Source organism: Schistocerca americana, chromosome 10 (genome assembly GCF_021461395.2).
Source record: "Schistocerca americana isolate TAMUIC-IGC-003095 chromosome 10, iqSchAmer2.1, whole genome shotgun sequence".
In the NCBI taxonomy this organism is placed as follows: Eukaryota; Metazoa; Arthropoda; class Insecta; order Orthoptera; family Acrididae; genus Schistocerca; species Schistocerca americana.
The window spans coordinates 66,718,417-66,745,714 of NC_060128.1; the positions used below are offsets into that span (position 1 = coordinate 66,718,417).

At 43.9% G+C, this 27,298-nt stretch overlaps 1 protein-coding gene across 1 annotated transcript in view; it reads right to left on the bottom strand.

Moving 5' to 3' along the window:
- The window catches only part of LOC124552681 (acetylcholinesterase-like), a gene marked incomplete at its 5' end in the record, with an annotated part of 512,360 nt that overhangs the window by 40,391 nt on the left and 444,671 nt on the right, over positions 1 to 27,298 (bottom strand). Inside the window, one exon of the mRNA XM_047127002.1 lies at positions 22,823 to 22,965. Within this exon, the coding sequence (XP_046982958.1) occupies positions 22,823 to 22,965 (143 nt within the window). The remainder of the gene's footprint in view (positions 1 to 22,822; positions 22,966 to 27,298) is intronic.

Below are 27,298 nucleotides of genomic sequence, written 5' to 3' on the forward strand. Positions count from 1 at the left end.
AGTCCCCCATTCGGATCTCTGGGAGGGGACTGCCAAGGGGCAGGTTACCATGAGAAAAAGACTGAATAATCAACGAAAAGATAACGTTCTACGAGTCAGGGCGTGGAATGTCAGAAGCTTGAACGTGGTAGGGAAACTAGAAATTCCGAAAAGGGAAATGCAAAGGCTCAATCTAGATATAGTAGGGGTCAGTGAAGTGAAGTGGAAGGAAGACAAGGATTTCTGGTCAGATGAGTATCGGGTAATATCAACAGCAGCAGAAAATGGTATAACAGGTGTAGGATTCGTTATGAATAGGAAGATAGGGCAGAGGGTGTGTTTCTGTGAACAGTTCAGTGACCGGGTTGTTCTATTCAGAATCGACAGCAGACCAACACCGACAACGATAGTTCAGGTATACATGCCGACGCCGCAAGCTGAAGATGAACAGATAGAGAAAGTGTATGAGGATATTGAAAGGGTAATGCAGTATGTAAAGGGGGACGAAAATCTAATAGTCATGGGCGACTGGAATGCAGTTGTAGGGGAAGGAGTAGAAGAAAAGGTTACAAGAGGATACGGGCTTGGGACAAGGAATGAAAGAGGAGAAAGACTAATTGAGTTCTGTAACAAGTTTCAGCTAGTAATAGCGAATACCCTGTTCAAGAATCACAAGAGGAAGAGGTATACTTGGAAAAGGCCGGGAGATATAGACTCAGATCACAATATAGTAATGATGAAGGGTAGGCTGAAGTTCAAGACATTAGTCAGGAAGAATCAATACGCAAAGAAGTGGGATACGGAAGTACTAAGGAATGACGAGATACGTTTGAAGTTCTCTAACGCTATAGATACAGCAATAAGGAATACCGCAGTAGGCAGTACAGTTGAAGAGGAATGGACATCTCTAAAAAGGGCCATCACAGAAGTTGGGAAGGAAAACATAGGTACAAAGAAGGTAGCTGCGAAGAAACCATGGGTAACAGAAGAAATACTTCAGTTGATTGATGAAAGGAGGAAGTACAAACATGTTCCGGGAAAATCAGGAATACAGAAATACAAGTCGCTGAGGAATGAAATAAATAGGAAGTGCAGGGAAGCTAAGACGAAATGGCTGCAGGAAAAATGTGAAGACATCGAAAAAGATATGATTGTCGGAAGAGCACACTCAGCATACAGGAAAGTCAAAACAACCTTTGGTGACATTAAAAGCAACGGTGGTAACATTAAGAGTGCAACGGGAATTCCACTGTTAAATGCACAGGAGAGAGCAGATAGGTGGAAAGAGTACATTGAAAGCCTCTATGAGGGTGAAGATTTGTCTGATGTGATAGAAGAAGAAACGGGAGTCGATTTAGAAGAGATAGCGGATCCAGTATTAGAATCGGAATTTAAAAGAGCTTTGGAAGACTTACGGTCAAATAAGGCAGAAGGGATAGATAACATTCCATCAGAATTTCTAAAATCATTGGGGGAAGTGGCAACAAAACGACTATTCCCGTTGGTGTGTAGAATATATGTCTGGCGATATACCATCTGACTTTCGGAAAAGCATCATCCACACAATTCCGCAGACGGCAAGAGCTGACAAGTGCGAGAATTATCGCACAATCAGCTTAACAGCTCATGCACCGAAGCTGCTTACAAGAATAATATACAGAAGAATGGAAAAGAAAATTGAGAATGCGCTAAGTGACGATCAGTTTGGCTTTAGGAAAAGTAAAGGGACGAGAGAGGCAATTCTGACGTTACGGCTAATAATGGAAGCAAGGCTAAAGAAAAATCAAGACACTTTCATAGGATTTGTCGACCTGGAAAAAGCGTTCGACAATATAAAATGGTGCAAGCTGTTCGAGATTCTGAAAAAAGTAGGGGTAAGCTATAGGGAGAGACGGGTCATATACAATATGTGCAACAACCAAGAGGGAATAATAAGAGTGGACGATCAAGAACGAAGTGCTCGTATTAAGAAGGGTGTAAGACAAGGCTGTAGCCTATCGCCCCTACTCTTCAATCTGTACATCGAGGAAGCAATGATGGAAATAAAAGAAAGGTTCAGGAGTGGAATTAAAATACAAGGTGAAAGGATATCAATGATACGATTCGCTGATGACATTGCTATCCTGAGTGAAAGTGAAGAAGAATTAAATAATCTGCTGAACGAAATGAACAGTCTAATGAGTACACAGTATGGTTTGAGAGTAAATCGGAGAAAGACGAAGGTAATGAGAAGTAGTAGAAGTGAGAACAGCGAGAAACTTAACATCAGGATTGATGGTCACGAAGTCAATGAAGTTAAGGAATTCTGCTACCTAGGCAGTAAAATAACCAATGACGAACGGAGCAAGGAGGACATCAAAAGCAGACTCGCTATGGCAAAAAAGGCATTTCTGGCCAAGAGAAGTCTACTAATATCAAATACCGTCCTTAATTTGAGGAAGAAATTTCTGAGGAGGTACGTCTGGAGTACAGCATTGTATGGTAGTGAAACATGGACTGTGGGAAAACCGGAACAGAAGAGAATCGAAGCATTTGAGATGTGGTGCTATAGACGAATGTTGAAAATTAGGTGGACTGATAAGGTAAGGAATGAGGAGGTTCTACGCAGAATCGGAATGGAAAGGAATATGTGGAAAACACTAATAAGGAGAAGGGACAGGATGATAGGACATCTGCTAAGACATGAGGGAATGACTTCCATGGTACTAGAGGGAGCTGTAGAGGGCAGAAACTGTAGAGGAAGACAGAGATTGGAATATGTCAAGCAAATAATTGAGGACGTAGGTTGCAAGTGCTACTCTGAGATGAAGAGGTTAGCACAGGAAAGGAATTCGTGGCGGGCCGCATCAAACCAGTCAGTAGACTGATGGGAAAAAAAAAAAAAAAAAAAAAAAAAAAAAAAAAAAAAAAAAGGAAAGGTACGAAGGCAAAGGCAATCGATGCTGATTTTCAGAACACACTGGGGACTCTGCTCCTTCATATTCAACTGCTGCCAAGTGGAATAAAAATTGGCAAGGTGCGAAAAGGACTCGTGCATTGTTTCCGTACAAATTTAATTATGTATACACAGGCTGTTTCACAAAGGACTTTACAACTTCGAATATTCATACAAATTTATCGAAAGAAGATACAGAGCTGGCATTAGTGTTATTTTGCAGCCAAACACAAAAAGTTTCGAACTAAAGATGTTGTAAGATGTTGCAAGTGGCATCCGTTGGTTATCCTGCACACATCCCATCGGATGTCAATTTCTCCCAAACTCACTGTGCGTTACAGGTTTAACTTTCTGAATGGTGGCGTAGATCCTTGCTCTAAAGTTCAGGTAGAGAAGCCGGCACAGGAAGTACAAACACGATATCCTCGATGAATCCATCGAGTGACGTCAGGGCTGGAGAACGTGGGGCTATGCAATTGGCGCATCACGGCCAACCCACTGACGTGGAAAGCGGTCACTTAAAAAATCCCGAACGTCAGATAGGTAGTGGTGTGGTGCAGCATCTTGTATAAAATAATCATTTCGTTCTTTGTCATCCCCATCGATCTGTGGTATCTAAAATTGTTGTAGCACGTCCAGGTACCCTATAGGCTCGGATCCAGTGAAGGCACCCATCTTTAACGCAACTGCCGCTAGTGCTGCTTACGGTGCGATTCGGCACTAGCGAACTATGCGAGACAAAAGTTGATGTATTTTCCTACAAACTGTCACTACAATCACCTCTGTAGTTACTATGAAATAATTTATATGAATTTTCAAAGTAGACAATTCATCCGTTCCGAGAACCGAGAATCTCGACCATTTGTTCCGTTACCGAAACATACTGGCAAGGTATCGGTGTCACGTATTTCACAATTTTCGAGGGTGTTTTAATTTCAGTAACATAAATGTGACAAAGTCATGTAGGAGGCAGCCGACCTTTATTACAGAAATTAGCAGTTCTGCTTTCAGACTGACTGGGTCTCAATGGTAAAAGTCAGATATCAGGCAGGGGTATTTTGTGGTAGTTATTTATATTTCCTTTCTTTTCTCGTGGTCAGACTGCTTGTATTATTGCTAACACGACATCTTTATTAAATTTAACAGAACAGACTGTAATCTCGTCATCAGCGTTGCAATACACAGTTTATTGTCGCATTTATGATTAACTTTTGCATTGCTGATCACTTTTCGAGAATTACGAGATTACTTACAAACTTAAATATGAAATTAACTGTTTCTCTAACCACGAGTTCAACTTCACAACATACCAGTAAATACAACTATACATTGCCGTACGTCCACCCCTGGTAGCTGACTGTTCAGTGCGACGGAATGTCATACCTAACGACCCGGGTTCGATTCCCGGCTGGATCAGAGATTTTCTCCGCTCAGGGACTGGGTGCTGTGTTGTCCTGATCATCATCATTTCATCACAATCGACACGCCTTTCGCCGAAGTGGCGTCAACTCGAAAGAATTGCACCGTGCGAACGGCCTACTCGACGGGAGGCCCTAGCCACACGGCATTTACATTTACATTACCATACAACAGAAACTAATTAGCCTCTTTCAATACAAAGAGATGGGAGACACTTATCAACGTAAGTTTATCCGCTGCAAGTGCTATGACAGTTAGGCGGGAGGTGAGAAAACTTGGATTTCATGGTCGAGCGGCTGCTCATAAGCCACACATCACGCCGGTAAATGGCAAACGACGTCTCGCTCGGTGTAAGGAGCTAAACATTGAACGATTGCAGAGTGGAAAAACGTTGTGTGGAGTGACGAATCACGGTACACAATGTGGCCATCCGATGGCAGGGTGTGGGTATGGCGAATGCCCGGAGAACATCATCTGCCAGCGTGTGTAGTGCCAACAGTAACATTCGGAGGCGGTGGTGTTATGGCGCGGTCGTGTTTTTCATGGACGAGGCATTGAGGCCATATTGCTTTGCGTGGCACTATCACAGCACAGGCCTACAATGATGTTTTAAGCACTTTCTGGCTTCCCACTGTTGGAAAGCAATTCGGGGATGGCGACTGCGTCTTTCAGCACGATCGAGCAGCTGTTCATAACGTGATGGTGTGGTTACACGACAATAACATCCCTGTAATGGACTGGTCTAAAATGGTTCAAATGGCTCTGAGCACTATGGGACTTAACTGCTGTGGTCATCAGTCCCCTAGAACTTAGAACTACTTAAACCTAAGTAACCTAAGGACATCACACACATCCATGCCCGAGGCAGGATTCGAACCTGCGACAGTAGCGGTCGCGCGGTTCCAGACTGTAGCGCCTAGAACCGCTCGGCCACTCCGGCCGGCCTGAACTGGTCTGCACAGAGTCCTGACATGAATCGTCTAGCAGAGCTTTGGGGTGTTTTGTAACGCCGACTTCTTGCCAGGCCTCACCGATCGACATCGATAACTCACCTCAATGCAGCACTCCATGAAACAGGCTGTTCCAACCGAGCTCCAGAGAGCCGGAGCGCTCACTGCGGCAGCTCGGAGCCCGCGTGGAGAGGGAAAGCGAACTCACTGCCCCCTGGCCGCATGCAGCCGTAATAATCCGTGCTCAATGACAGCTATGACTAGCCGCGGGAGCTCTGTACCTCTATTGGAGGATACCTTTCTATTCATTGAGAGGGATAGTCGTCCGCAGTGTTTTGTATGTCATAAAGTATTTAATTCTGCGAAGAGGTACAATATACAGTGATGTGTTGGTAAATGTGCCAACACCTTGTAGATAGAGGCGGCCTAAATGCACGCTCTCTAACGCAGACGGGCGTGAATTCTGGAACAGGATAAGTAGTGAATTCTCATAAGAAAAGTATGCAGCTCCTCGAATACTTAACTTTATTCCATGTTGTGGTACATCGCTGATGATAATACAAATAAGACTATCTTCAGATACGGTTAATGGCGCCTTGCTAGGTCGTAGCCATGGCCTTAGCTGAAGGCTATTCTAACTGTCTCTCGGCAAATGAGAGAAGGCTTCGTCAGTGTAGTCGCTAGCAAAGTCGTCGTACAACTGGGGCGAGTGCTATCTCGTATCTCGAGACCTGCCTTGTGGTGGCGCTCGGTCTGCGATCACACAGTGGCGACACGCGGGTCCGACATGTACTAAATGGACCGCGGCCGATTTAAACTACCACCTAGCGAGTGTGGTGTCGCGGTGACACCACATACAGAATTAAATACAGTCAGGTAGAAGGCGTTGCACGCAGAGAACTGGTAGCCAGGCTTAAGAACGACATACCAGTAGACGTATGTTTAAAAACGGATTCGTAAAACGGAGGGTATCAACACATGCAACATAGTTCGTGTTCTGTAATGCGTTTATAATTTTCAGGTGAATGAGAGCGGAGAAAACACTACTGAATCTGCAATTCGAGCAAGCTACAGGGTCGCTCACATCACTGAGACGAGTGGCAAACCGTTTTCGGTGGGACCACTCGTAAAATCGTGCATGGTAGCAGTTGCAGAATGTTTGTTTCCAAGGGAGGTGCAGGCAATTGAAGGGGTCTGCCTGTCGAAGCAAACAATGTCTCGTCGAACCCTGGACATGGCAGCGGATTTAGAGACACAGCTCAGGAAAAAGGCGGAGGGCTTTGTTGCACTTTCGCTAGCGCTTGACGAAAGCACCGACATATCGGACTGTGCTCAGCTTGCAGTCTTTGTGCGTGGTGTCGACATGGAGCTGCAAGAAACTGAAGAACTCTTGGATGTGGTGCCACTCGATTACACCGCAACAGGACGTGACATTTTTGAAGCTGTTTGTGAATCAGTGGCAATATGAATTTGCCGTGGGATAAGCTCCATTGTGTAGCGACAGACGGTGCACCACAAATGATCGGGCGTCACCAAGGTTTTGCTTCTCGTTTGAAAAATAAACTCAGGGACGAATTCGGGAAAGACATTTTGACTCTTCATTGTTATATTCACCAAGAGGCACTGTGTGCTGAAACAGTAGAGCTAGGTGGCGTAGTGAAAGATGTCCAGAAGTGTGGGAATTTTGTGCGGCGTCAAAGGATTCCTGAAAGATATCGAAGCGGAGTATGGGGATATATCTTACCACAGTACAGTTCGTTGGCTGAGTCGGGGAAAAGTTCTTGATGTTTTCTTCGCCATTAGTGAGGAAATACCCCTTTTCTCGAAATGAAAGGGGAAGAAATGCGTTGTCCGAAAGATATAAAATGGATATCAGACCTGGCGTTCCTAGCTGACATAACTATGCATCTGAATAATTTAATCTGTCATTGCAGGGCAAAGGGCAGCTAATCGTTGACATGCACGACCAGATCAAAGTGTTCATGGAAAAGTTACGTTTATTTGAGAGGCAGATGAGTAATGGACATCTAACGTTCTTCAATCATCTTGCTTCTTTAAAACTACCTGTAGGTACTACTTTCGGCGATTACCAAGCAAACTTAAAGCAGCTCATCATGTCGTTTGAAACACGATTCCGAGACCTCACTAGTTTGGAAATGGAACTTACGGTATTCAGCACTCCTTTTTCAGTTTCCACCGATGATTTGTCATCGTCACTTCAATTGGAGATTATTGATTTGCAAAATTCAACTTTGTTGAAAGAGAGGTACTACATCACGTTGTATTTGTCACGATGGTAGTGTTCATTACAGAAAAAACATTTCCCAAACTTCACAACAATGCCGCTCAGATCATGTGCATGTTTGGATCTACGTTTTGATGTGAGCAGCTTTTCTGTGCAATGAAAACAGTTATAAAGTAAGGAACGATCGCTTCTTCAGGATGCAACAATGAAGGCCATCCTCCGCATTAACGCTGCGAACGCTTTGACACCTGATATTTCCGATCTTGCAATGAAAAGAAAATTTCGAACTACAGAGGCCCAATAAATTTAGTACGCAATTTCTTGTAAAACAATTGTTTCTTATTTATTTCCTGAACTTCGTATATCCTGATGTAGCATGTCACCACGTCTTAGCAGCTAAGAGTATGAGATTGTCGATCTTGTAAGACGCAGCTGGCACAGCGAAACGCTTGCCTTGCCGCCTGCCTCAGCCAGCCATGCCACAAGCCGGCGTGCCGGCCCACTTGACTGGTCACAGCGAGCGACACGGCTCCCTGGAGCAGGGAGCGCTCCGCGGCTCACAACGCAGCCGACGAGCTGGAACAGCATGATTAAACTGGGCTGCCATTCCCCAAGAGACCTTCCAGCACCTGATCGAACGTATGCCTGCGAGAGTGGAAGCTATAATCAAGCTAAGGGTGGGCCAACAGTATACTGAATTCCAGCATTACCGATGGGGGGCGCCACGAACTTAAAGTCATTTTCAGCCAGGAGTCCGGATACTTTTGATCACGTAGTGTAGATACATACATACATACATTCATGCTGGTTTGATGCAGCTCTCCATGCTACTCTATACTGTGCAAGCTTCTTCATCTCCCAGTATCTACGGCAACCTATAACCTTCGGAATCTGTTTAGTGTATTCATCTCTTGGTCTCCCTCTACGATTTTTACCCTCCACGCTACCCTCCAATACTAAATTGGTGATCCCTTGATGCCTCAGAATATGTCCTACCAACCGATCCCTTCTTCTAGTCAAGTTGTGCCACAAACTCCTCTTCTCCCCAATTCTATTCAATACCTCTTCATTAGTTATGTGATCTACCCATCTAATCTTCAGCATTCTTCTGTAGCACCACATTTCGAAAGCTTCTATTCTCTTCCTGTCCAAACTATTTATCGTCCATGTTTCACTTCCATGCTTGGCTCTAGTCCATGATACAATACTGGTGATTTTTTGTCCTACTCAATCACTTAGCACTTTTCGAGAAAAGCAGCGAACGATGGATAGACTAAATTTTCTTTTATTTGCCTCTTTAACCGAATTTTTAAACTTCTTCAATACTTGTTCGATTTCTAGGCTTGCCGGCCGATGTGGCCGAGCGGTTCTAGGCGCTACAGTCTGGAACAGCGTGACCGCTGCGGTCGCAGGTTCGAATCCTGCCTCGGGCATGGATGTGTGTGATGTCCTTAGCTTAGTTAGGTTTAAGTAGTTCTATGTTCTAGGGGACAAATGACCTCAGAAGTTAAGTCCCATAGTTCTTAGAGCCATTTCAACCATTTGATTTCTAAGCTTATTATAGAACATAATAGGAACAAAAACCGTAAAATCGGTTATTTCATAAACCGGTTATTTTGAGTGGTTTTAAGACTCAGATTAAACTAGCCTGGAGGAAAAAAACAATATAACTCAAAACCCGTTGTCTAAGCGACAACTTCCACTCCCAATTTCCACCGCCAGTGTTCAAGATACTCCATACATGGCTACACTCCATACAAATACTTTCTGAAAGGACTTCCTGACGCTTAAATCTACACCCGATGTTAACAAATTTCTCTTCTTCAGAAACGCTTTCCTTGCCATTGCTAGTCTACATTTTATATCCTCTCTACTTCGACCATCATCAGTTATTTTGCTCCCCAAATAGCAAAACTCATTTACTTTTTTAAGTGTCTCATTTCCTAATCTAATTCCCTCATCATCACCCGTCTTAACTTGACTACATTCCATTATCCTCGTTTTGCTTTTGTTGATGTTCATCTTTTATCCTCCTCTCAACACACTGTCCATTCAATTCAGCTGCTCTTCCACGTCCTTTGCTGTCTCTGAGAGAATTACAATGTCATCGGCGAACTTCAAAGTTTTTATTTCTTCTTGATGGATTTTAATACCTACTCCGAATTGTTGTTTTGTTTCCTTTACTGCTCACTCAATATAGGGATTGAATAACATCGGGGAGAGGCTACAGCACTGTCTCACTCCCTTCGCAACCGATGCTTCCCTTTCATACCCCTCGACTCTTATAACTGCCATCTGGTTTCTGTACAAATTGTAAATAGCCTTTCGTTCCCTGTATTTTACCCCTGCCACCTACAGAATTTGAAAGAGAGTATTGCAGTCAACATTGTCAAAAGCTTTCTCTAAGTCTACAAATGCTAGAAACGTAGGTTTGCCTTTCCTTAGTCTATTCATGCATATCTAAATCCATTTTTATAATATTTATGGGTACAGACTGCATAATACAAAAACTTTGCGGAAATATGAGAGGCTCTTATAATCTGCATTCTCTCCACAACCCCCAGTGGCTCGCATGAGGTTAGTGACTCGTGGAGCAGGCATGGCGAGCGACAGCTGACGTCAGTGGAGCCGTGGCTAAGCGGGTCTCCTGAGCCACAGTGTGTGTGTGTGTGTGTGTGGCCACTGCTGCCCCTGTTGACGAGCAGCGCCACCTGCTGTGTGGACGCGTGAAAGACCGCCCGGCACGGCGCTGAATTATTGAGGCTGTAATTTTCGTAACCGCTCAGCGGCGCTTGGCTCACACAGGCGGGCCCGGTCGCCTTTGTAGGTGGCGGCCTACTTTCTGACACCGCGGGAACAGACTGGCTGGTCCAGGCGAGACTGCTCCCAGGCAACTCTGCAGGCTCCTCCACAGTAACTAAGACACACGTCTGTGAATTTTAGGTTCCTCATTGCGACAGCGGACCAACAGAGGCTGTGGCATTGTAATGTTGTTGTGGTCTTCAGTCCAAATATTCATTTTATGCAGCTATCCAGCCAGTCCATCCAGTGCAGGCCTCATCATCACTGCTTAACTACACCAACGAACAAATTTTTATTTCCTCTTCGTGAACTTGAATTCTCTTTTCAAAGTTCTGCTGGGTATCTTCTGCAATGTACGGATTGAATAAGATGCTACAGCAATATGTCACTCCTTTCCCAACTGTCACTTCTCTTTCACATGTCTCAACTCATATAAACGCAATCTCGTTTCTGTACAACACGTACATAACCTCCCAGAGCCTGTATTTTATCCACACTACTATACAAGGGAGATGTACTTGAGGACAATATTATGGGAATGGAAGAGGATGTAGATGAGGATGAAATGGGAGATATGATACTTCGTGAAGAGTTTGACAGTGCACTGAAAGACCTGAGTCGAAACAAGGCCCCCCGAGTAGACAACAGAACTACTGACAGCCTTGGGAGAGCCAGTCCTGACAAAACTCTAGCATCTGGTGAGAAAGATCTATGAGACAGGCGAAATACCCTCAGACTTCAAGAAGAATATAATAATTCCAATCCCAAAGAAAGCATGTGTTGACAGATGTCAAAATTACCGAACTATCAGTTTAATAAGTCACGGCTGCAAAATACTAACGCGAATTCTTTACAGACGAATGGAAAAACTGATCGTACCCGACCTCAGGGAAGACCAGTTTGGATTCCATAGAAAGGTTGGAGGACGTGAGGCAATACTGACCCTACGACTTATCTTAGAAGAAAGTTTAAGGAAAGGCAGACCAACGTTTCTAGCATTTGTAGACTTAGATAAAGCTTTTGACAATGTTGACTGGAATACTCTCTTTCACATTCTGAATGTGGCAGGGGTAAAATACAGGAAGCGAAAGGCTACTTACAATTTGTACAGAAACCAGATGTCACTTATAAAGAGTCGAGGGGCATGAAAGGGAAACAGTGGTTGGGAAGGTAGTGAGACAGGGTTGTAGCCTATCCCCGATGTTATTCAATCTGTACATTGAGTAAGCAAGAAAGGAAACAAAAGAAAAATTCGGAGTAGGTATTAAAATCCATGGAGAAGAAATAAAAACTTTGAGCATGAGTTTCTTAGAAGTAGATATCTTAGGGGTTGCGAAGCAACTCAGATCGCTTGATACGGGCAAGTCTTCAGGTCCAGATTGTATACCGATTAGGTTCCTTTCATATTACGCTGATACAATAGCTCCCTACTTAGCAATCATATACAACCGCTCGCTCACAGATAGATCTGTACCTACAGACTGGAAAATTGCGCAGGTCGCACCAGTGTTTAAGAAGGGTAGTAGGAGTAATCCATCGAACTACAGACCTATATCATTGACGTCGGTTTGCAGTAGGGTTTTGGAGCATATACTGTATTCAAACATTATGAATCACCTCGAAGGGAACGATCTATTGATACGTAATCAGCACGGTTTCAGAAAACATCGTTCTTGTGCAACGCAGCTAACTCTTTATTCGCACGAAGTAATGGCCGCTATCGACAGGGGATCTCAAGTTGATTCCGTATTTCTGGATTTCCGGAAAGCTTTTGACACTGTTCCTCGCAAGCGACTTCTAATCAAGCTGCGGGTCTATGGGGTATCGTCTCAGATGTGCGGCTGGACTCGTGATTTCCTGTCAGGAAGGTCGCAGATCATAGTAATAGACGGCAAATCATCGAGTAAAATTGAAGCGATATCAGGTGTTCCCCAGGGAAGCGTCCTGGGACCTCTGCTGTTCCTGATCTATATAAATGACCTGGGTGACAATCTGAGGAGTTCTCGTAGGTTGTTCGCAAATGATGCTGTAATTTACCGTCTAGTAAGGTTATCCAAAGACCAGTATCAGTTGCAAAGCGATTTAGAAAAGATTGCTGCATGGTGTGGCAGGTGGCAGTTGACGCTAAATAACGAAAAGTGTGAGGTGATCCACACGAGTTCCAAAAGAAATCCGTTGGAATTCGATTACTCGATAAATAGTACAATTCTCAAGGCTGTCAATTCAAGTAAGTACCTGGGTATTAAAATTACGAACAACTTCAGTTGCCGGCCAGTGTGGCCGAGCGGTTCTAGGCGCTTCAGTCTGGAACCGCGCGACCGCTACGGTCGCATGTTCGAATCCTGCCTCGGGCATGGATGTGTGTGATGTCCTTAGGTTAATTAGGTTTAAGTAGTTCTAAGTTCTATGGGACTGATGACCTCAGATGTTAAGTCCCATAGTGCTCAGAGCCATTTGAACCATTTGAACAACTTCAGTTGGAAAGACCACATAGATTATATTGTGGGGAAGGCGAGCCAAAGGTTGCGTTTCATTGGCAGGACACTTAGAAGATGCAACAAGTGAACTAAAGAGACAGCTTACACTACACTCGTTCGTCCTCTGTTAGAATACTGCTGCGCGGTGTGGGATCCTTACCGGGTGGGATTGACGGAGGACATCGAAAGGGTGCAAAAAAGGGCAGCTCGTTTTGTAGTATCACGTAACAGGGGAGAGAGTGTGGCAGATATGATACGCGAGTTGGGATGCAAGTAATTAAAGCAAAGACGTTTTTCGTCGCGGCGAGATCTATTTACGAAATTTCAGTCGCCAACTTTCTCTTCCGAATGCGAAAATATTTTGTTGAGCCCAACCTACATAGGTAGGAATGATCATCAAAGTAAAGTAAGAGAAATCAGAGGTCGAACAGAAAGGTTTAGGTGTTCGTTTTTCCCGCGCGCCGTTAGGGAGTGGAATGGTAGAGAGATAGTATGATTGTGGTTCGATGAACCCTCTGCCAAGCACTTAAATGTGAATTGCGGAGTAGTCATGTAGATGTAGAGGTTCGCCGATGACATTGTAATTCTGTCAGAGACAGCAAAGGACTTGGAAGAGCAGTTGAACGGAATGGACTGTGTCTTGAAAGGAGGATATAAGATGAACATCAACAAAAGCAAAACGAGGATAATGGAATGTAGTCGAATTGAGTCGGGTGATGCTGAGGGAATTAGATTAGGAAATGAGACACTTAAAGTAGTAAAGGAGTTTTGCTATTTGGGGGGAGCAGAATAACTGATGATGGTGGAAGTCGAGAGGATATAAAATGTAGACTGGCAATGGCAAGGAAAGCGTTTATGAAGAAGAAAAATTTGTAAGTGAATCGTGGACGATAAATAGTTTGGACAAGAAGAGAATAGAAGGTTTCGAATATGGTGCTACAGAGAAATGCTGAAGATTAGATGGATAGATCACATACCTTATGAGGGAGTATTGAATAGAATTGGGGAGAAGAGGAGTTTGTGGCACAACTTGACAAGAAGAAGGGATCGGTTGGTAGGACATGTCCTGAGGCATCGAGGGATGACAAATTTAGCATTGGAGGGCAGCGTGGAGGGTAAAAATCGTAGAGGGAGACCAAGAGATGAATACATTAAGCAGATTCAGAGGGATGTAGGCTGCAGTAGGTACTGGGAGGTGAAGAAACTTGCACAGGATAGAGTAGCATGGAGAGCTGCATCAAACCAGTCTCAGGACTGAAGACAACAACAACAACAACAACAACAACAACAACCTTCAGAAAGAACAGCGTCTGATAAATGTTCCACTGCAGACTGTTAACAAAGGTACAAGGCTGTGGACTAGGCTCCCAAATATGGCAGTGCCTCGAAGTTTTCCAATAGCACCCAAGTACATTGTCCGCAATGTCGAGTGCTCATCAGTACATATCGTCATGAGTGCTCCAACAAAATGTGATCACTCCCGTTTTACACAAGTGACCTGACAGACAGGGTGAGCTGCAAACTCCGGCTGTTTGCTGACGATGCTGTGGTATATTGGCTGGCGTCATCGTTGAGTGACTGTAAGGGGATACAAGGTGCTAGCTGGTGTGATGAACGGCAGCTGGCTCTAAATATGGAAAAATGCAAATTAGTGTATGTAGAGAATAGTCACATTTCGATGGGGCATACTTGTTTCTGATGAGTACTCGATATAGCGGACAGTGTACTTGGGTTCTATTACTAAGGAAATCTTTGAGGCAGTCTCGTATCTGGGAACCTACTCTGTCAGCTAGCATCTTCATTAATAGTCTGCAGTGGGATGTGGATGAATAGGAAAACAACCCTGTATTGTTCGAATATAGTATTAGTAGTGTGCTGCTTGACACAGTCACGTCAATTAAGTATTCATATTTCACTTGCAAAGAGATAAAAAATGAAACGAGTGTATGAAGATTGTAGTATGGAAGGCAAATGATCGATTTCGGTTTATTGGAAGATTCTTGGGAAAGTTTACCTCATCTATAAAGGAAACTAGGAAATAAAACGTTCGAAAATGTGGTTTACCTGTAATGGAGACCATCTGTAGTACGCTAGTGCGGCCTACTCGTGAATACTGATCGAGTGTTCTGGATGTTATGAAGACATCAAAGCAACTCAGAGGTGGGCTGCTAGATTTGTTACCAGTGCGTCCAGTCAACACAGAGAGCTTTTGGGAACTGATATGGGAATCCACAGCTCGAACGTGACATTCTTTTTCAAGGAACACTACTGAAAAAATTTAGAGAACCAGAGTTTCAAACTGACTACAGAACGATTCTACTGCCAAAAATATACAGTTCAACTCACTAACTCGAACATACGGTAAGCGAAATAAGGGCATGTTGGGGCATATAGATAGCAGTTTTTCCTTTCCTCTGTTTGCGAGTGGAACAATTAGTGGTAAAAGGTACTCTTTGCTATGCAACATACGGTGGTTTGTGGAATGAGTATGTATGTATACGTAGAATTCTGAAGATTGTATATCAGTAAACAGTGTCAAAATCTTTCTCTAAGTCCACAAATTGTAAGGGCCTGAGATGAGAGACTTACAGTTGTCGGATAGAGAAGCATAGAGTACAACGGTGAAGGCCAGATGGTGCTCTGTGCGCTAGATTGTATAATGATCGGTGCACAGTATATAAATTGTTATTCGTACCACATTTTACTGGTGTTTGGAGTGGCATCTAGTGGCGATGATATGAGCTATGAAGTGGCCATTGGCAGAGGAGGCAGTCACAGACGGGAGAAGTAGTAAAGCCGGCCGCAGTGGCCGAGCGGTTCTGGACACTACAGTCTGGAACCGCGCGACCGCTACGGTCGCAGGTTCGAATCCTGCCTCGGGCATGTATATGTGTGATGTCCTTAGGTTAGTTAGGTTTAAGTAGTTCTAAGTTCTAGGGGACTGATGACCTCAGGTGTTAATTCCCATAGTGCTCAGAGCCAAAAGCAGTAAAGTAAACAGCCGATGCAACTCTGGAGAGCAACAAAGCCTGTTTGAAGTGTACAAAACGTGAAGTCTGTGGCATGGGCCTGTAAGCAGGCTACTGTCCCGACTCTGACTGCTAATGGAGTGCTTCATGTGTTGCCTGTGGCACTAGGAGGTGGCGGGTTGTGGGTCCCATAACCTAGGTTGCCCTTTACCCCAGGCCGGATGCCTGGTACCCATTTGATAGCAGGCTGTGATGTCGTGGAAGGACTGGAATGAGGAAAAGGCCTCAGCCCCATCTGGGATTGAACCCAGGACGCTACCGGGCCGGAGTCCCGCGCTCCACCCGCTAGACAAGAATCTCTGTAGTATACATCACGAATTCGTATGTGAAGCCTATCCTCAGGAACTGCTGGAATGATTTTAAACTATTTTCCCTAGTAGACTCATTTCCAGAGAAGATTTCTGCAATTCATTCATTGTTTACAATATACGTATATGTCGGTAAGTATCTGTTCCGAAATCTACATCTACACCACTGGCCATTAAAATTGCTACACCACGAAGATGACGTGCTACAGACGCGAAATTTAACCGTCAGTCACGGACTGTGCGGCTCTTCCCGGCGGAGGTTCGAGTCCTCCCTCGGGCATGGGTGTGTGTGTTTGTCCTTAGGATAATTTAGGTTAAGTAGTGTGCAAGCTTAGGGACTGATCACCTTAGCAGTTAACTCCCATAAGATTTCACACACATTTTTTTGAACTGGCTCGTCACAATACGCCAGTCAGTACTCTTGATGAACTGTGGTATCATGTTGAAGCTGCATAGGCAGCTGTACCTGTACACGCCATCCAAGCTCCGTTTGACTCAATGCCCAGGCTTATCAAGGCCGTTATTATGGCCAGAGGTGGTTGTTCTGGGTACGGATTTCTCAGGATCTATGCATCCAAATTGCGTGAAAATGTAATCACATGTCAGTTCTAGTATAATATATTTGTACAACGAATACCCGTTTAACATCTGCGTTTATTCTTGGTGTATCAATTTTAATGGCCAGTAGTGTACATGCATACTCTTTAAATCACACGTACGTCCTCAACACAGAGAGCTTTTGGGAACTGATACGGGAATCCACAGCTCGAACGTGACATTCTTTTTCAAGGAACACTACTGAAAAAATTTAGAGAACCAGAGTTTCAAACTGACTACATAACGATTCTACTGCCAAAAATATACACTTCAACTCACTAACTCGAACATACGGTAAGCGAACCTCTAACACGAACGCCTATATCTTTCCGTGAGAGATCTGGTTCAAATGGCTCTGAGCACTATGGGACTTAACATCTGAGGTCATCAGTCCCCTAGAACTTAGAACTACTTAAACCCAGCTAACCTAAGAACATCACACACATCCATGCCCGAGGCAGGATTCGAACCTGCGACCGTAGCAGTCGCACGGTTCCGGACTGAGCGCCTAGAACCACGAGACCACAGCGGCCGGCGTGAGAGATCTGATGTTCCTTATTTTAGTCAGATGATCGTTTTTCTCTGAGAAGCTTCCGCCGCAACGAAAAACGCTTTTGTTTTAATGGTATCCGTCCCAAATCGTGTATCATGTACGTGAAACTCTCTCCCCTATTTAGTCATCATAAGAAACGTGCTGCCCTTTGAACTTTTTCGATGTATACCATTAATCCTATCTGGTAAGGAAACCACACCGAGCATCAGCACTCCGAATGAGGACAGACAAGAGTGGTGTAGGCAGTCCTTTTAGTAGATGTGTTACATTTTATATGAGTTCTGCCAATAAAACGGGGTCTTTGGTTCATCTTCCCCACAACAGGATGTGCTCTTTCCAATTTGAGTTGTTCGTAACTGTAATTCCTAGTATTTTTACGAATTGACGACCCTTACGGCCTAGATCTGATTTATTATATTGGAACAAATAAGCCCTCGCTCACAAATATTATGTCAAAATTGACTTGGTTTCGACGCTACTATGAGCGTCGTCTTCAGAATTAGACTAACTGTTCTAAAACATAGTAAGTATACAGTACATTAATAAACTTAAAGTTTGTACTGAGTGGAAAAGATCCAGTACTTACAAGTCACATATTAAAAAAGATCTGAGCCGGAAAGGCGACGTCATGAACAGTTGTGAGATGGCGAGCCGCTAAGGGCTGCTCGTACTGTGAACAAGGGTTGCAACGAGATTTATTTATCGTGTAAACGAATTTTAACGCATTCCTTTTCACATTGATGAGGATTATCACACTCTTTTGATTATTTATGATCAATTGCCAATTTTCGGACCATAAACATATCTTTTCTAAACCGTTTTGAAACTTTTTTGAGCTTTTGATGAGTTTACTAGACGATAAACGACAGCATTATCTGCAAACAACTTAAGACTGCTGCACAGATTGTGTCCTAAATCGTTTACGTAGATAAGGAACAGCAGAGGGCCTATAACACTATCTTGTAGGACGCCAGAAATGACTTCTATTTCAGCCAATGACTTTCCGAACTCTGCCGACCATTATGGCAGAGCGGTTCTAGGCGCTTCAGCCCGAAACCGCGCGACCACTACGGTCGCAGGTTCGAATCCTGCCTCGGGCATGGATGTGTGTGATGTCCTTAGGTTATTTAGGTTTAAGTAGTTCTAAGTTCTAGAGGACTGATGACCTCAGATGTTAAGTCCCATAGTGCTCAGAGCCATTTTCCGAACTGTGACCTCACTGACAGGAAATCACGAATCCAGTCGCATAACTGAGACGATATTCCAAAAGCACACAGTTCACTAGAAGCCGCTATTGTGCAACAGTGTCAAAAGCCTTCTGCAAATCAAGAAATACGGAATCAATTTGAAATCCTTTGTTCATAGCACTCAACACTTCGTGTTTGTGAAGAGGTAGTTGTGATTCACGTGAACGATGTTTTTTAAATCCGTGTTGAGTGTGTGTGTCAATAGGCCGAGGTAATTCACAATGTTCGAACACGATATATGCTCCAGAATGTTGCTGCATATCGTCGTTAATGATGTGGGCCTGTAATTTAGTGGGCTACTCCTACTACCTTTCCTCATTACTGGTCTGGCCTGCGCAACTTTGCACTCTTTGGGTACGGACGTCTCGTCTGGCGAGCGATTGTATGTGATTGTTAAGTATGTCGTTTGGAGAGACATCTCGTGGCAATGATTGGCGCTACGAGCTCGTCAGCTAGAAAAGGGCCAACAGGAAGGTAGGTGAAACTTCCTGCCAGATTAAAACTGTGTGCCCGACCGAGACTCGAACTCGGGACCTTTGCCTTTCGCGGGCAAGTGCTCTACCAACTGAGCTACCGAAGCACGACTCACGCCCGGTACTCACAGCTTTACTTCTGCCAGTACCTCGTCTCCTACCTTCCAAACTTTACAGAAGCTCTTCTGCGAACCTTGCAGAACTAGCACTCCTGAAAGAAAGGATATAGCGGAGACATGGCTTAGCCACAGCCTGGGGGATGTTTCCAGAATGAGATTTTCACTCTGCAGCGGAGTGTGCGCTGATATGAAACTTCCTGGCAGATTAAAACTGTGTGCCCGACCGAGACTCGAACTCGGGACCTTTGCCTTTCGCGGGCAAGTGCTCTACCAACTGAGTTAATCTACCAGGAAGTTTCATATCAGCGCACACTCCGCTACAGAGTGAAAATCTCATTCTGGAAATATCCCCCAGGCTGTGGCTAAGCCATGTCTCCGCAATATCCTTTCTTTCAGGAGTACTAGTTCTGCAAGGTTCGCAGGAGAGCTTCTGTAAAGTTTGGGAGGTAGGAGACGAGGTACTGGCAGAAGTAAAGCTGTGAGTACCGGTCGTGAGTCGTGCTTCGGTAGCTCAGTTGGTAGAGCACTTGCCGGCGAAAGGCAAAGGTCCCGAGTTCGAGTCTCGGTCGGGCACACAGTTTTAATCTGCCAGGAAGTTTCATATCAGCGCACACTCCGCTGCAGAGTGAAAATCTCTTTCAGGAAGGTAGGTGTATACTAGGGTTCCAATGGGTGGCGAAATGGAAACCACAGTGAAAATCAAGAATATTTTATTTTCAGCAGTCAGCTACACCTTCCAGCTACTTCTCTACACAGTCGTCGCTCCGACTTACACATTATGTGATCAAAAGTATCCGGACACCCACAAAAACATACGTTTTTCATATTAGGTGCATTGGGCTGCCACCTACTGCCAGGTACTCCATATCAGCGGCCTCAGTAGTTATTAGACATCGTGAGAGAGCAGAATGGGGCTCTCCGCGGAACTCACGGACTTCGAACGTGGTCAAGTTACTGGGTGTTGCTTGTGTCATAGGTCTGTACGTGACATTTCGACACTCCTAAACATCCCTAGGTCCACCGTTTGCGATGGGATAGTGAAGTGGAAACGTGAAGGGACACTTACAGCACAAAAGCGTATTGGGCGACCTCGTCTGTCGACTCACAGATACTGCCGACTGGTGAAGAGGGTCGTAATGTGTAATAGGCAGACATCTATCCAGACAATCAGACAGGAATCCCAAACAGCATCCACTGCAAGTACTATGACAGTTAGGCGGGAGGTGAAAATACTTGGATTTTGTGGTCGAGCGGCTGCTTGTAAGCCACACATCACGGCGGTAAATGGACAACGACGCCTCGCTTGGTGTAAAGAGCGTAGACATTGGACAATGGAAAAACGTTGCGTGGAGTGGCGAATCACGGCACACAATGTGGCGATCCGATGGCAGGGTGTGGGTACGGCGAATGTCCGGTGAGCGTCATCTGCCAGCGTGTGTAGTGCAAAGAGTAAAATTAGGAGGCGGTGGTGTTACGGTGTGGTCATGTTTTTCATGTACGGGTCTTGCACCCTTTGATGTTTTCCTTGGCACTAACACAGTACAGGCCTACATTGATGTTTTAAGCACCTTCTTGTTTCCCACTGTTAAAGAGCAATTCGCGGATTGCGATTGCATCTTTCAACAAGATCGAGCACCTGTAGGTAATGCCACAGCCTGCGGCGGAGTGGTTACACGACAATACTATCCTTGTAAAGGACTTGCCTGCACAGAGTCCTGACCTGAATCTTATAGAACACCTTTGGGATGTTTTGGAACGCCGACTTCGTGCCAGGCCTCACCGATCGACATCTATACTCCTCAGTGCAGCACTCCGTGAAGAATGGGCTGCCATTCCCCAAGGAACCTTCCAGCGCCCGATTGAACATCTGCCTGCGAGAGTGGAAGCTGTCATCAAGGCTAACGATGGGCAAACACCATATTGAATTCCAGCATTACCGATGGAGAGCGCCACGAACTTGTAAGTCATTTTCAGCCAGGTGTGCGGATACTTTTGATCATATAGTGTACATCTGTCATAAAGCGGTACTAACTTTCCAGTATCCTCTTCATAGAAAACAGCCGTCTGCGCTTTGGGTCAGTTATATACGCTCGTTGTATGTGCCAACATACTGTCCTCAAAGCTAGCGATTTGTGAACCAAGGAGTAACTTAGAAACAGGTACTTTTCAGTGGTGACAAAATATAAATCACTTAATAACAGCACGTCTTCCGGTCCAAAGTGCATAAGAATAAGGCTTCTTTCAGAGTAAGCTGATGCAGTAGCTCGCCCAGCGAAAAGTCCGAAGGCACTGAAAGAATGTGCAGGTGTCTCCAGCATATAAGAAGTGTAAAAGAAGAGACCCGCGAAATTACAGACCAATATTCCTAACTTCGGTTTGGCATAGAATCCGTGAACATATTCTCAGTTCGAATAGAATAAATTTTCTTGAGGCCGAGAATTTTACGTCCACGAAGCAGCGTGGTTTTAGAAAGCACTGCTCGTGCGAAACTCAGGTTTCACTTTTGTCACATGATATACTGCGAACTATAGGTGAAGGGTAACAGACAGTTTCTGTATGTTTAAACTACCAGAAGGTGTTTCACAAGGGGCCCCATTGCAGGCTGTTAACGAAGGTACCAGCATATGGAATAAGTTCCCACATACGTGAGCGGCTAGAAGACTTCTTAAATAATGTAACCCAGTTTGTTTAAATAATAGGACCCAGTATGCAGCCCTCGATAGCGCGTGTTCACCAAGACAAGGGTATCATCAGGACTGCTCCAGGGAAGTGCGGTAGGACCGCAGTTATACTATATACACACAAATGATTTGGTGGAGAGGGTGAGCAGCAATCTTCGGTTGTTTGCTGATGATGCTGTGGTGTACGGTAAGCTGTCGAAGTTGAGTGATTGTAAGAGAATACAAGATGACTTACACGAAATTTATAATTGGTGTGATGAATGGCAGATAGCTCTAAATGTAGAAAAAATAAGTTAATGCGGATGAGTAGGAAAAACAAACCCTGCTTGACACCGTTATGTCGTTTAAATATCTGGGCATAACGTTGCAAGGCGATCTGAAATGCAAGGAACTTGTGAGGATTGTGGTAGGGAAGGGAAATGCTCGACTTTGGATTATTGGGAGAATTTTAGGAAACTGTGGTTCATCTGTAAAGACCGCATATAAAACGATAGTGTGACCTATTCTTGAATATTGCTCGAGTGTTTGGGATCCGCAACAGGTCGCATTAATGGAAGACATGGAAGCAACTCAGAGGCGGGCAGCTATAATTGTTACTGGTGGTAACTCGCAAGTGTTACATAGACGCTTCGGGAACGAAATAGGAATCCCTGGAGGGAAGAATATTCAGAAGCAGCATTTGAAGTTGACTGCAGAACGATTCTGCTGCATCCTACATACATCGCGCGTGAGGACCACGTAGGTAAGATTCGAGAAATTAGGGCTCGTACAGAGACAAAGAGACAGTCGTTTTTCCCTCGTTCCATTTGCGAGTGGAACAGGAAAGGAAATTACTCGTAGTTGTACATGGTTCCCTCTGCTAGGCGCCGTAAAGCTGACTGCGGAGTATCGATGCAGCTGTAGTTGTTGGCGTATTTCCATGACGCTGTTCTAATAGCACCACGTTTAGAGTGGCTGAATGAACTTTGTAGCTAGTGTAAAGTGAAGTGCCGGCGCTCTTTGCCTCACCTGGAAGATGATGGCGTCCCTCTCGAGCGGTGAGAAGTTCTTGAAGATGGTGTTGACGATCTCGAGGTACTTGTCCCTCTGCAGGAACGTGGCCGCGTCCTTGTCGAAGTAGTCCACGAAGTCGTACAGGATGAAGTACGTGCCTGCACACACACACACACACACCGTCCACACACTGCTTTATTTATCTATTTATTTATATCTTTACTCTGAGGTGATTAGCACTTTCAGGCCCTCTCTTCGTTCGGACCAGGGTTTCACACATACAGTACATTATTCTATCATAGTTACCTAAGAAGTAATAATTTCAATGTGGCAAACAATATCAATTATAGGGTGTACTCTATTAAGTACAGAGACAATATGAATAAACAATACCAACTATGAACTAAGAGGCCGGCCGGTGTGGCCGAGCGGTTCTAGGCGCTACAGTCTGGAACTGCGCAACCACTACGGTCGCAGGTTAGTATCCTGCCTCGGGCATGGATGTGTGTGATGTCCTTAGGTTAGTTAGGTTTACGTAGTTCTAAGTTCTAGGGGACTGATGACCTCAGTCGTTAAGTCCCATAGTGCTGAGAGCCATTTTTTTATGAACTAAGAAAGTTAATACTGGTGGTACTTCTACTACTGCTGTAGCTGCAGCCAGTCATAATAGTAATAATTATTATAATAAAGTATTTTCCAAGACTTTACAAAACAGGATATAAAGGTTGTTTTAGGACAGGTCATGCTCAGAACAAATATTTAATCTAATTCAGTAATTCGCCACAGAAATTCAAAGGACATTGTAGTTATGTTTACGGATTTCAAAAAGGCTTTTGATTCTGTTGACAGAGAAAATATAGATAAAATAATTCGAGAATCTGACGTAAAGTGTAAACTGCAAATCTAATCCATGAACACTTACAGACATAGTCCATGAAGTAGCATTTAAGGGAGAAATTTCACAGTCTTTCAAAATAAAAACAGGTGTACAACAAGGTGACGGCGTATCCCAAATTCTTCCTAATAGTGTGTTAGAGAAAACAGTGAGATTTTGAAACTAAATACTCATTGAACTCAACATATCGTCTACGGGGTTAGGAAAGGGGAGCAAAAAGATCGAAATCAACTGTCCTTCGTTTGCAGATGAATTTATTATACTCTCAGAAAATGTGGCATCTGCGATAACATAAATAAATCTCGTGGAAGAAACAGCCAGCAGAATTGACTTCAGAGTTTTTTCTGCAGAAAAAACTAAATTTTTAATAAACATTAAGGATGCTCCGAAAGTCCTGAAAAAGGATAATGGTCAAATAGAGACGGTGAAAAAATTCAAATACCTAGGGGAAATAATCCAAGAAAATGCTTTAGAAAAATTTACAATAGAGGAAAGGCTAACATGAAATAGAATCACCAAATACCTCTAGAATAAAGAATGCCTACCCAAAAAGAAAAGGCATTACAGCACAGTAGTGAAGTCAGAATACCCATATAAAAGCAACACTTGGGATTAAACTACAATTTAGGTAAATTAGAAGCACTAGAAAGGCGAATTATAAGGAAAATATTAGGACTACAAAACAGCGGGTGTTACGAAGTAATGCTGAAGTATACCAAAATATAGAAAATACTTTAACCCAGTAAGGAAAAGAAGACATGTTTTATGGCCATTTACTTCAAATGCAAGACAGTGGATTAACTAATAAGATTTTGAAATATTTGTGGGATAAGTAGTCCACAACAAGCTGAGTCAACAGAGTGAAAAAGCATTTAGAAACAAGACATAACATATAAAGAACAGAGAAGCCTTTCGGGAAGAAGTATAGAAAATGTTCCAACGCAGGGTAGCTAATAAGGCTGGTTCAAAATTGTCTGAAGACAGAAAGAAGAAACATAGTGAACAGACCCAAGCACACTGGAAGAAAAGAAAAGAACAAAGAATGAAGAACTGAAATGGGAACGTGGTCCTCAGATGGCTTCTTCGCAATAAAAAAATGAAGATAGTGGCAGATGTAATAAGTATTAATAGGTATACAAAATACAGGGCTATTACAAATGATTGAAGCGATTTCATAAATTCACTGTAGCTCCATTCATTGACATATGGTCACGACACACTAGAGATACGTAGAAAAACTCATAAAGTTTTGTTCGGCTGAAGCCGCACTTCAGGCTTCTGCCGCCAGAGCGCTCGAGAGCGCAGTGAGACAAAATGGCGACAGGAGCCGAGAAAGCGTATGTCGTGCTTGAAATGCACTCACATCAGTCAGTCACAACAGTGCAACGACACTTCAGGACGAAGTTCAACAAAGATCCACCAACTGCTAACTCCATTCGGCGATGGTATGCGCAGTTTAAAGCTTCTGGATGCCTCTGTAAGGGGAAATCAACGGGTCGGCCTGCAGTGAGCGAAGAAACGGTTGAACGCGTGCGGGCAAGTTTCACGCGTAGCCCGCGGAAGTCGACGAATAAAGCAAGCAGGAAGCTGAACGTACCATAGGATGGTGCTTCACCACACTTCCATCATGATGTTCGGCATTTCTTAAACAGGAGATCGGAAAACCGATGGATCGGTCGTGGTGGAGATCACGATCAGCAATTCATGTCATGGCCTCCACGCTCTCCCGACTTAACCCCATGCGATTTCTTTCTGTGGGGTTATGTGAAAGATTCAGTGTTTAAACCTCCTCTACCAAGAAACGTGCCAGAACTGCGAGGTTGCATCAACGATGCTTTCGAACTCATTGATGGGGACATGCTGCGCCGAGTGTGGGAGGAACTTGATTATCGGCATGATGTCTGCCGAATCACTAAAGGGGCACATATCAAACATTTGTGAATGCCTAAAAAAAACTTTTTGAGTTTTTGTATGTGTGTGCAAAACATTGTGAAAATATCTCAAATAATAAAGTTATTGTAGAGCTGTGAAATCGCTTCAATCATTTGTAATATCCCTGTAGTTGTTTTCTGATATCGCATGTTATGGAAAAAGGAAATTTAAGTAGCCTGATCCAGTTAAGAATACTGGCAAATGAGGAAGATATGGCTGGAAAGAAGGACGTACTGGGGTAACGAATTCATAGAGAGACAATGCTAATCATTGTTACTGCTTCAGTAGGTATGTCACATCCTGTCTTCCAAAGCTGGAGATGCTATTCGATTCTCTAGTGTAATGCGGGAGGTTAGCCCACAGTCGGGTTCCTTCTACTCAGAAGGATTTCGAGAAAGTGGTTAAACTATGGAATGGAACAAAATGGATTTTCCTCTGATGGGAATGGGTGTTTCTACCATGTTGTTCAGACAAGAGCGTTAAGATCGAGGACAGATATGGGGGTGGCATCGTTCTTAAGACAATAGCGAAGACAGAGGGCACGGAAATCTCTGCGCTTGTCTGCAAGCAGCCACGACAACGGTCCATGTTGTTGTTGTGGTCTTCTGTTCTGAGACTGGTTTGATGCAGCTCTCCATGCTACTCTATCCTGTGCAAGCTTTTTCATCTCCCAGTACCTACTGCAACCTACATCCTTCTGAATCTGCTTAGAGTATTCATCTCTTGGTCTCCCTCTACGATTTTTACCCTCCACGCTGCCCTCCAATACTAAATTGGTGATCCCTTGATGCCTCAGAACATGTCCTACCAACCGATCCCTTCTTCTGGTCAAGTTGTGCCAAAACTTCTCTTCTCCCCAATCCTATTCAATACTTCCTCATTAGTTATGTGATCTACCCATCTAATCTTCAGCATTCTTCTGTAGCACCACATTTCGAAAGCTTCTATTCTCTTCTTGTCCAAACTATTTATCGTCCACGCTTCACTTCCATACATGGCAACACTCCACACAAATACTTTCAGAAACGACCTCCTGACACTTAAATCTATACTCGATGTTAACAAATTTCTCTTCTTCAGAAACGCTTTCCTTGCCATTGCCAGCCTACATTTTATATCCTCTCTACTTCGACCATCATCAGTTATTTTGCTCCCCAAATAGCAAAACTCCTTTACTACTTTAAGTGCCTCATTTCCTAATCTAATTTCCTCAGCATCACCCGACTTAATTAGACTACATTCCATTATCCTTGTTTTGTTTTTGTTGATGTTCATCTTATATCCTCCTTTCAAGACACTGTCCATTCCATTCAACTGCTCTTCCAAGTCCTTTGCTGTCTCTGACAGAATTACAATGTCATCGGCGAACCTCAAAGTTTTTATTTCTTCTCCATGAATTTTAATACCTACTTCGAATTTTTCTTTTGTTTTCTTTACTGCTTGCTCAATATACAGATTGAACAACATCGGGGAGAGGCGACAACCCTGTCTTACTCCCTTCCCAACCACTGCTTCCCTTTCATGTCTCTCGACTCTTATAACTGCCATCTGATTTCTGTACAAATTGTAAATAGCCTTTTGCTCCCTGTATTTTACCCCTGCCACCTTTAGAATTTGAAAGAGAGTATTCCAGTCAACATTGTCAAAAGCTTTCTCTAAGTCTA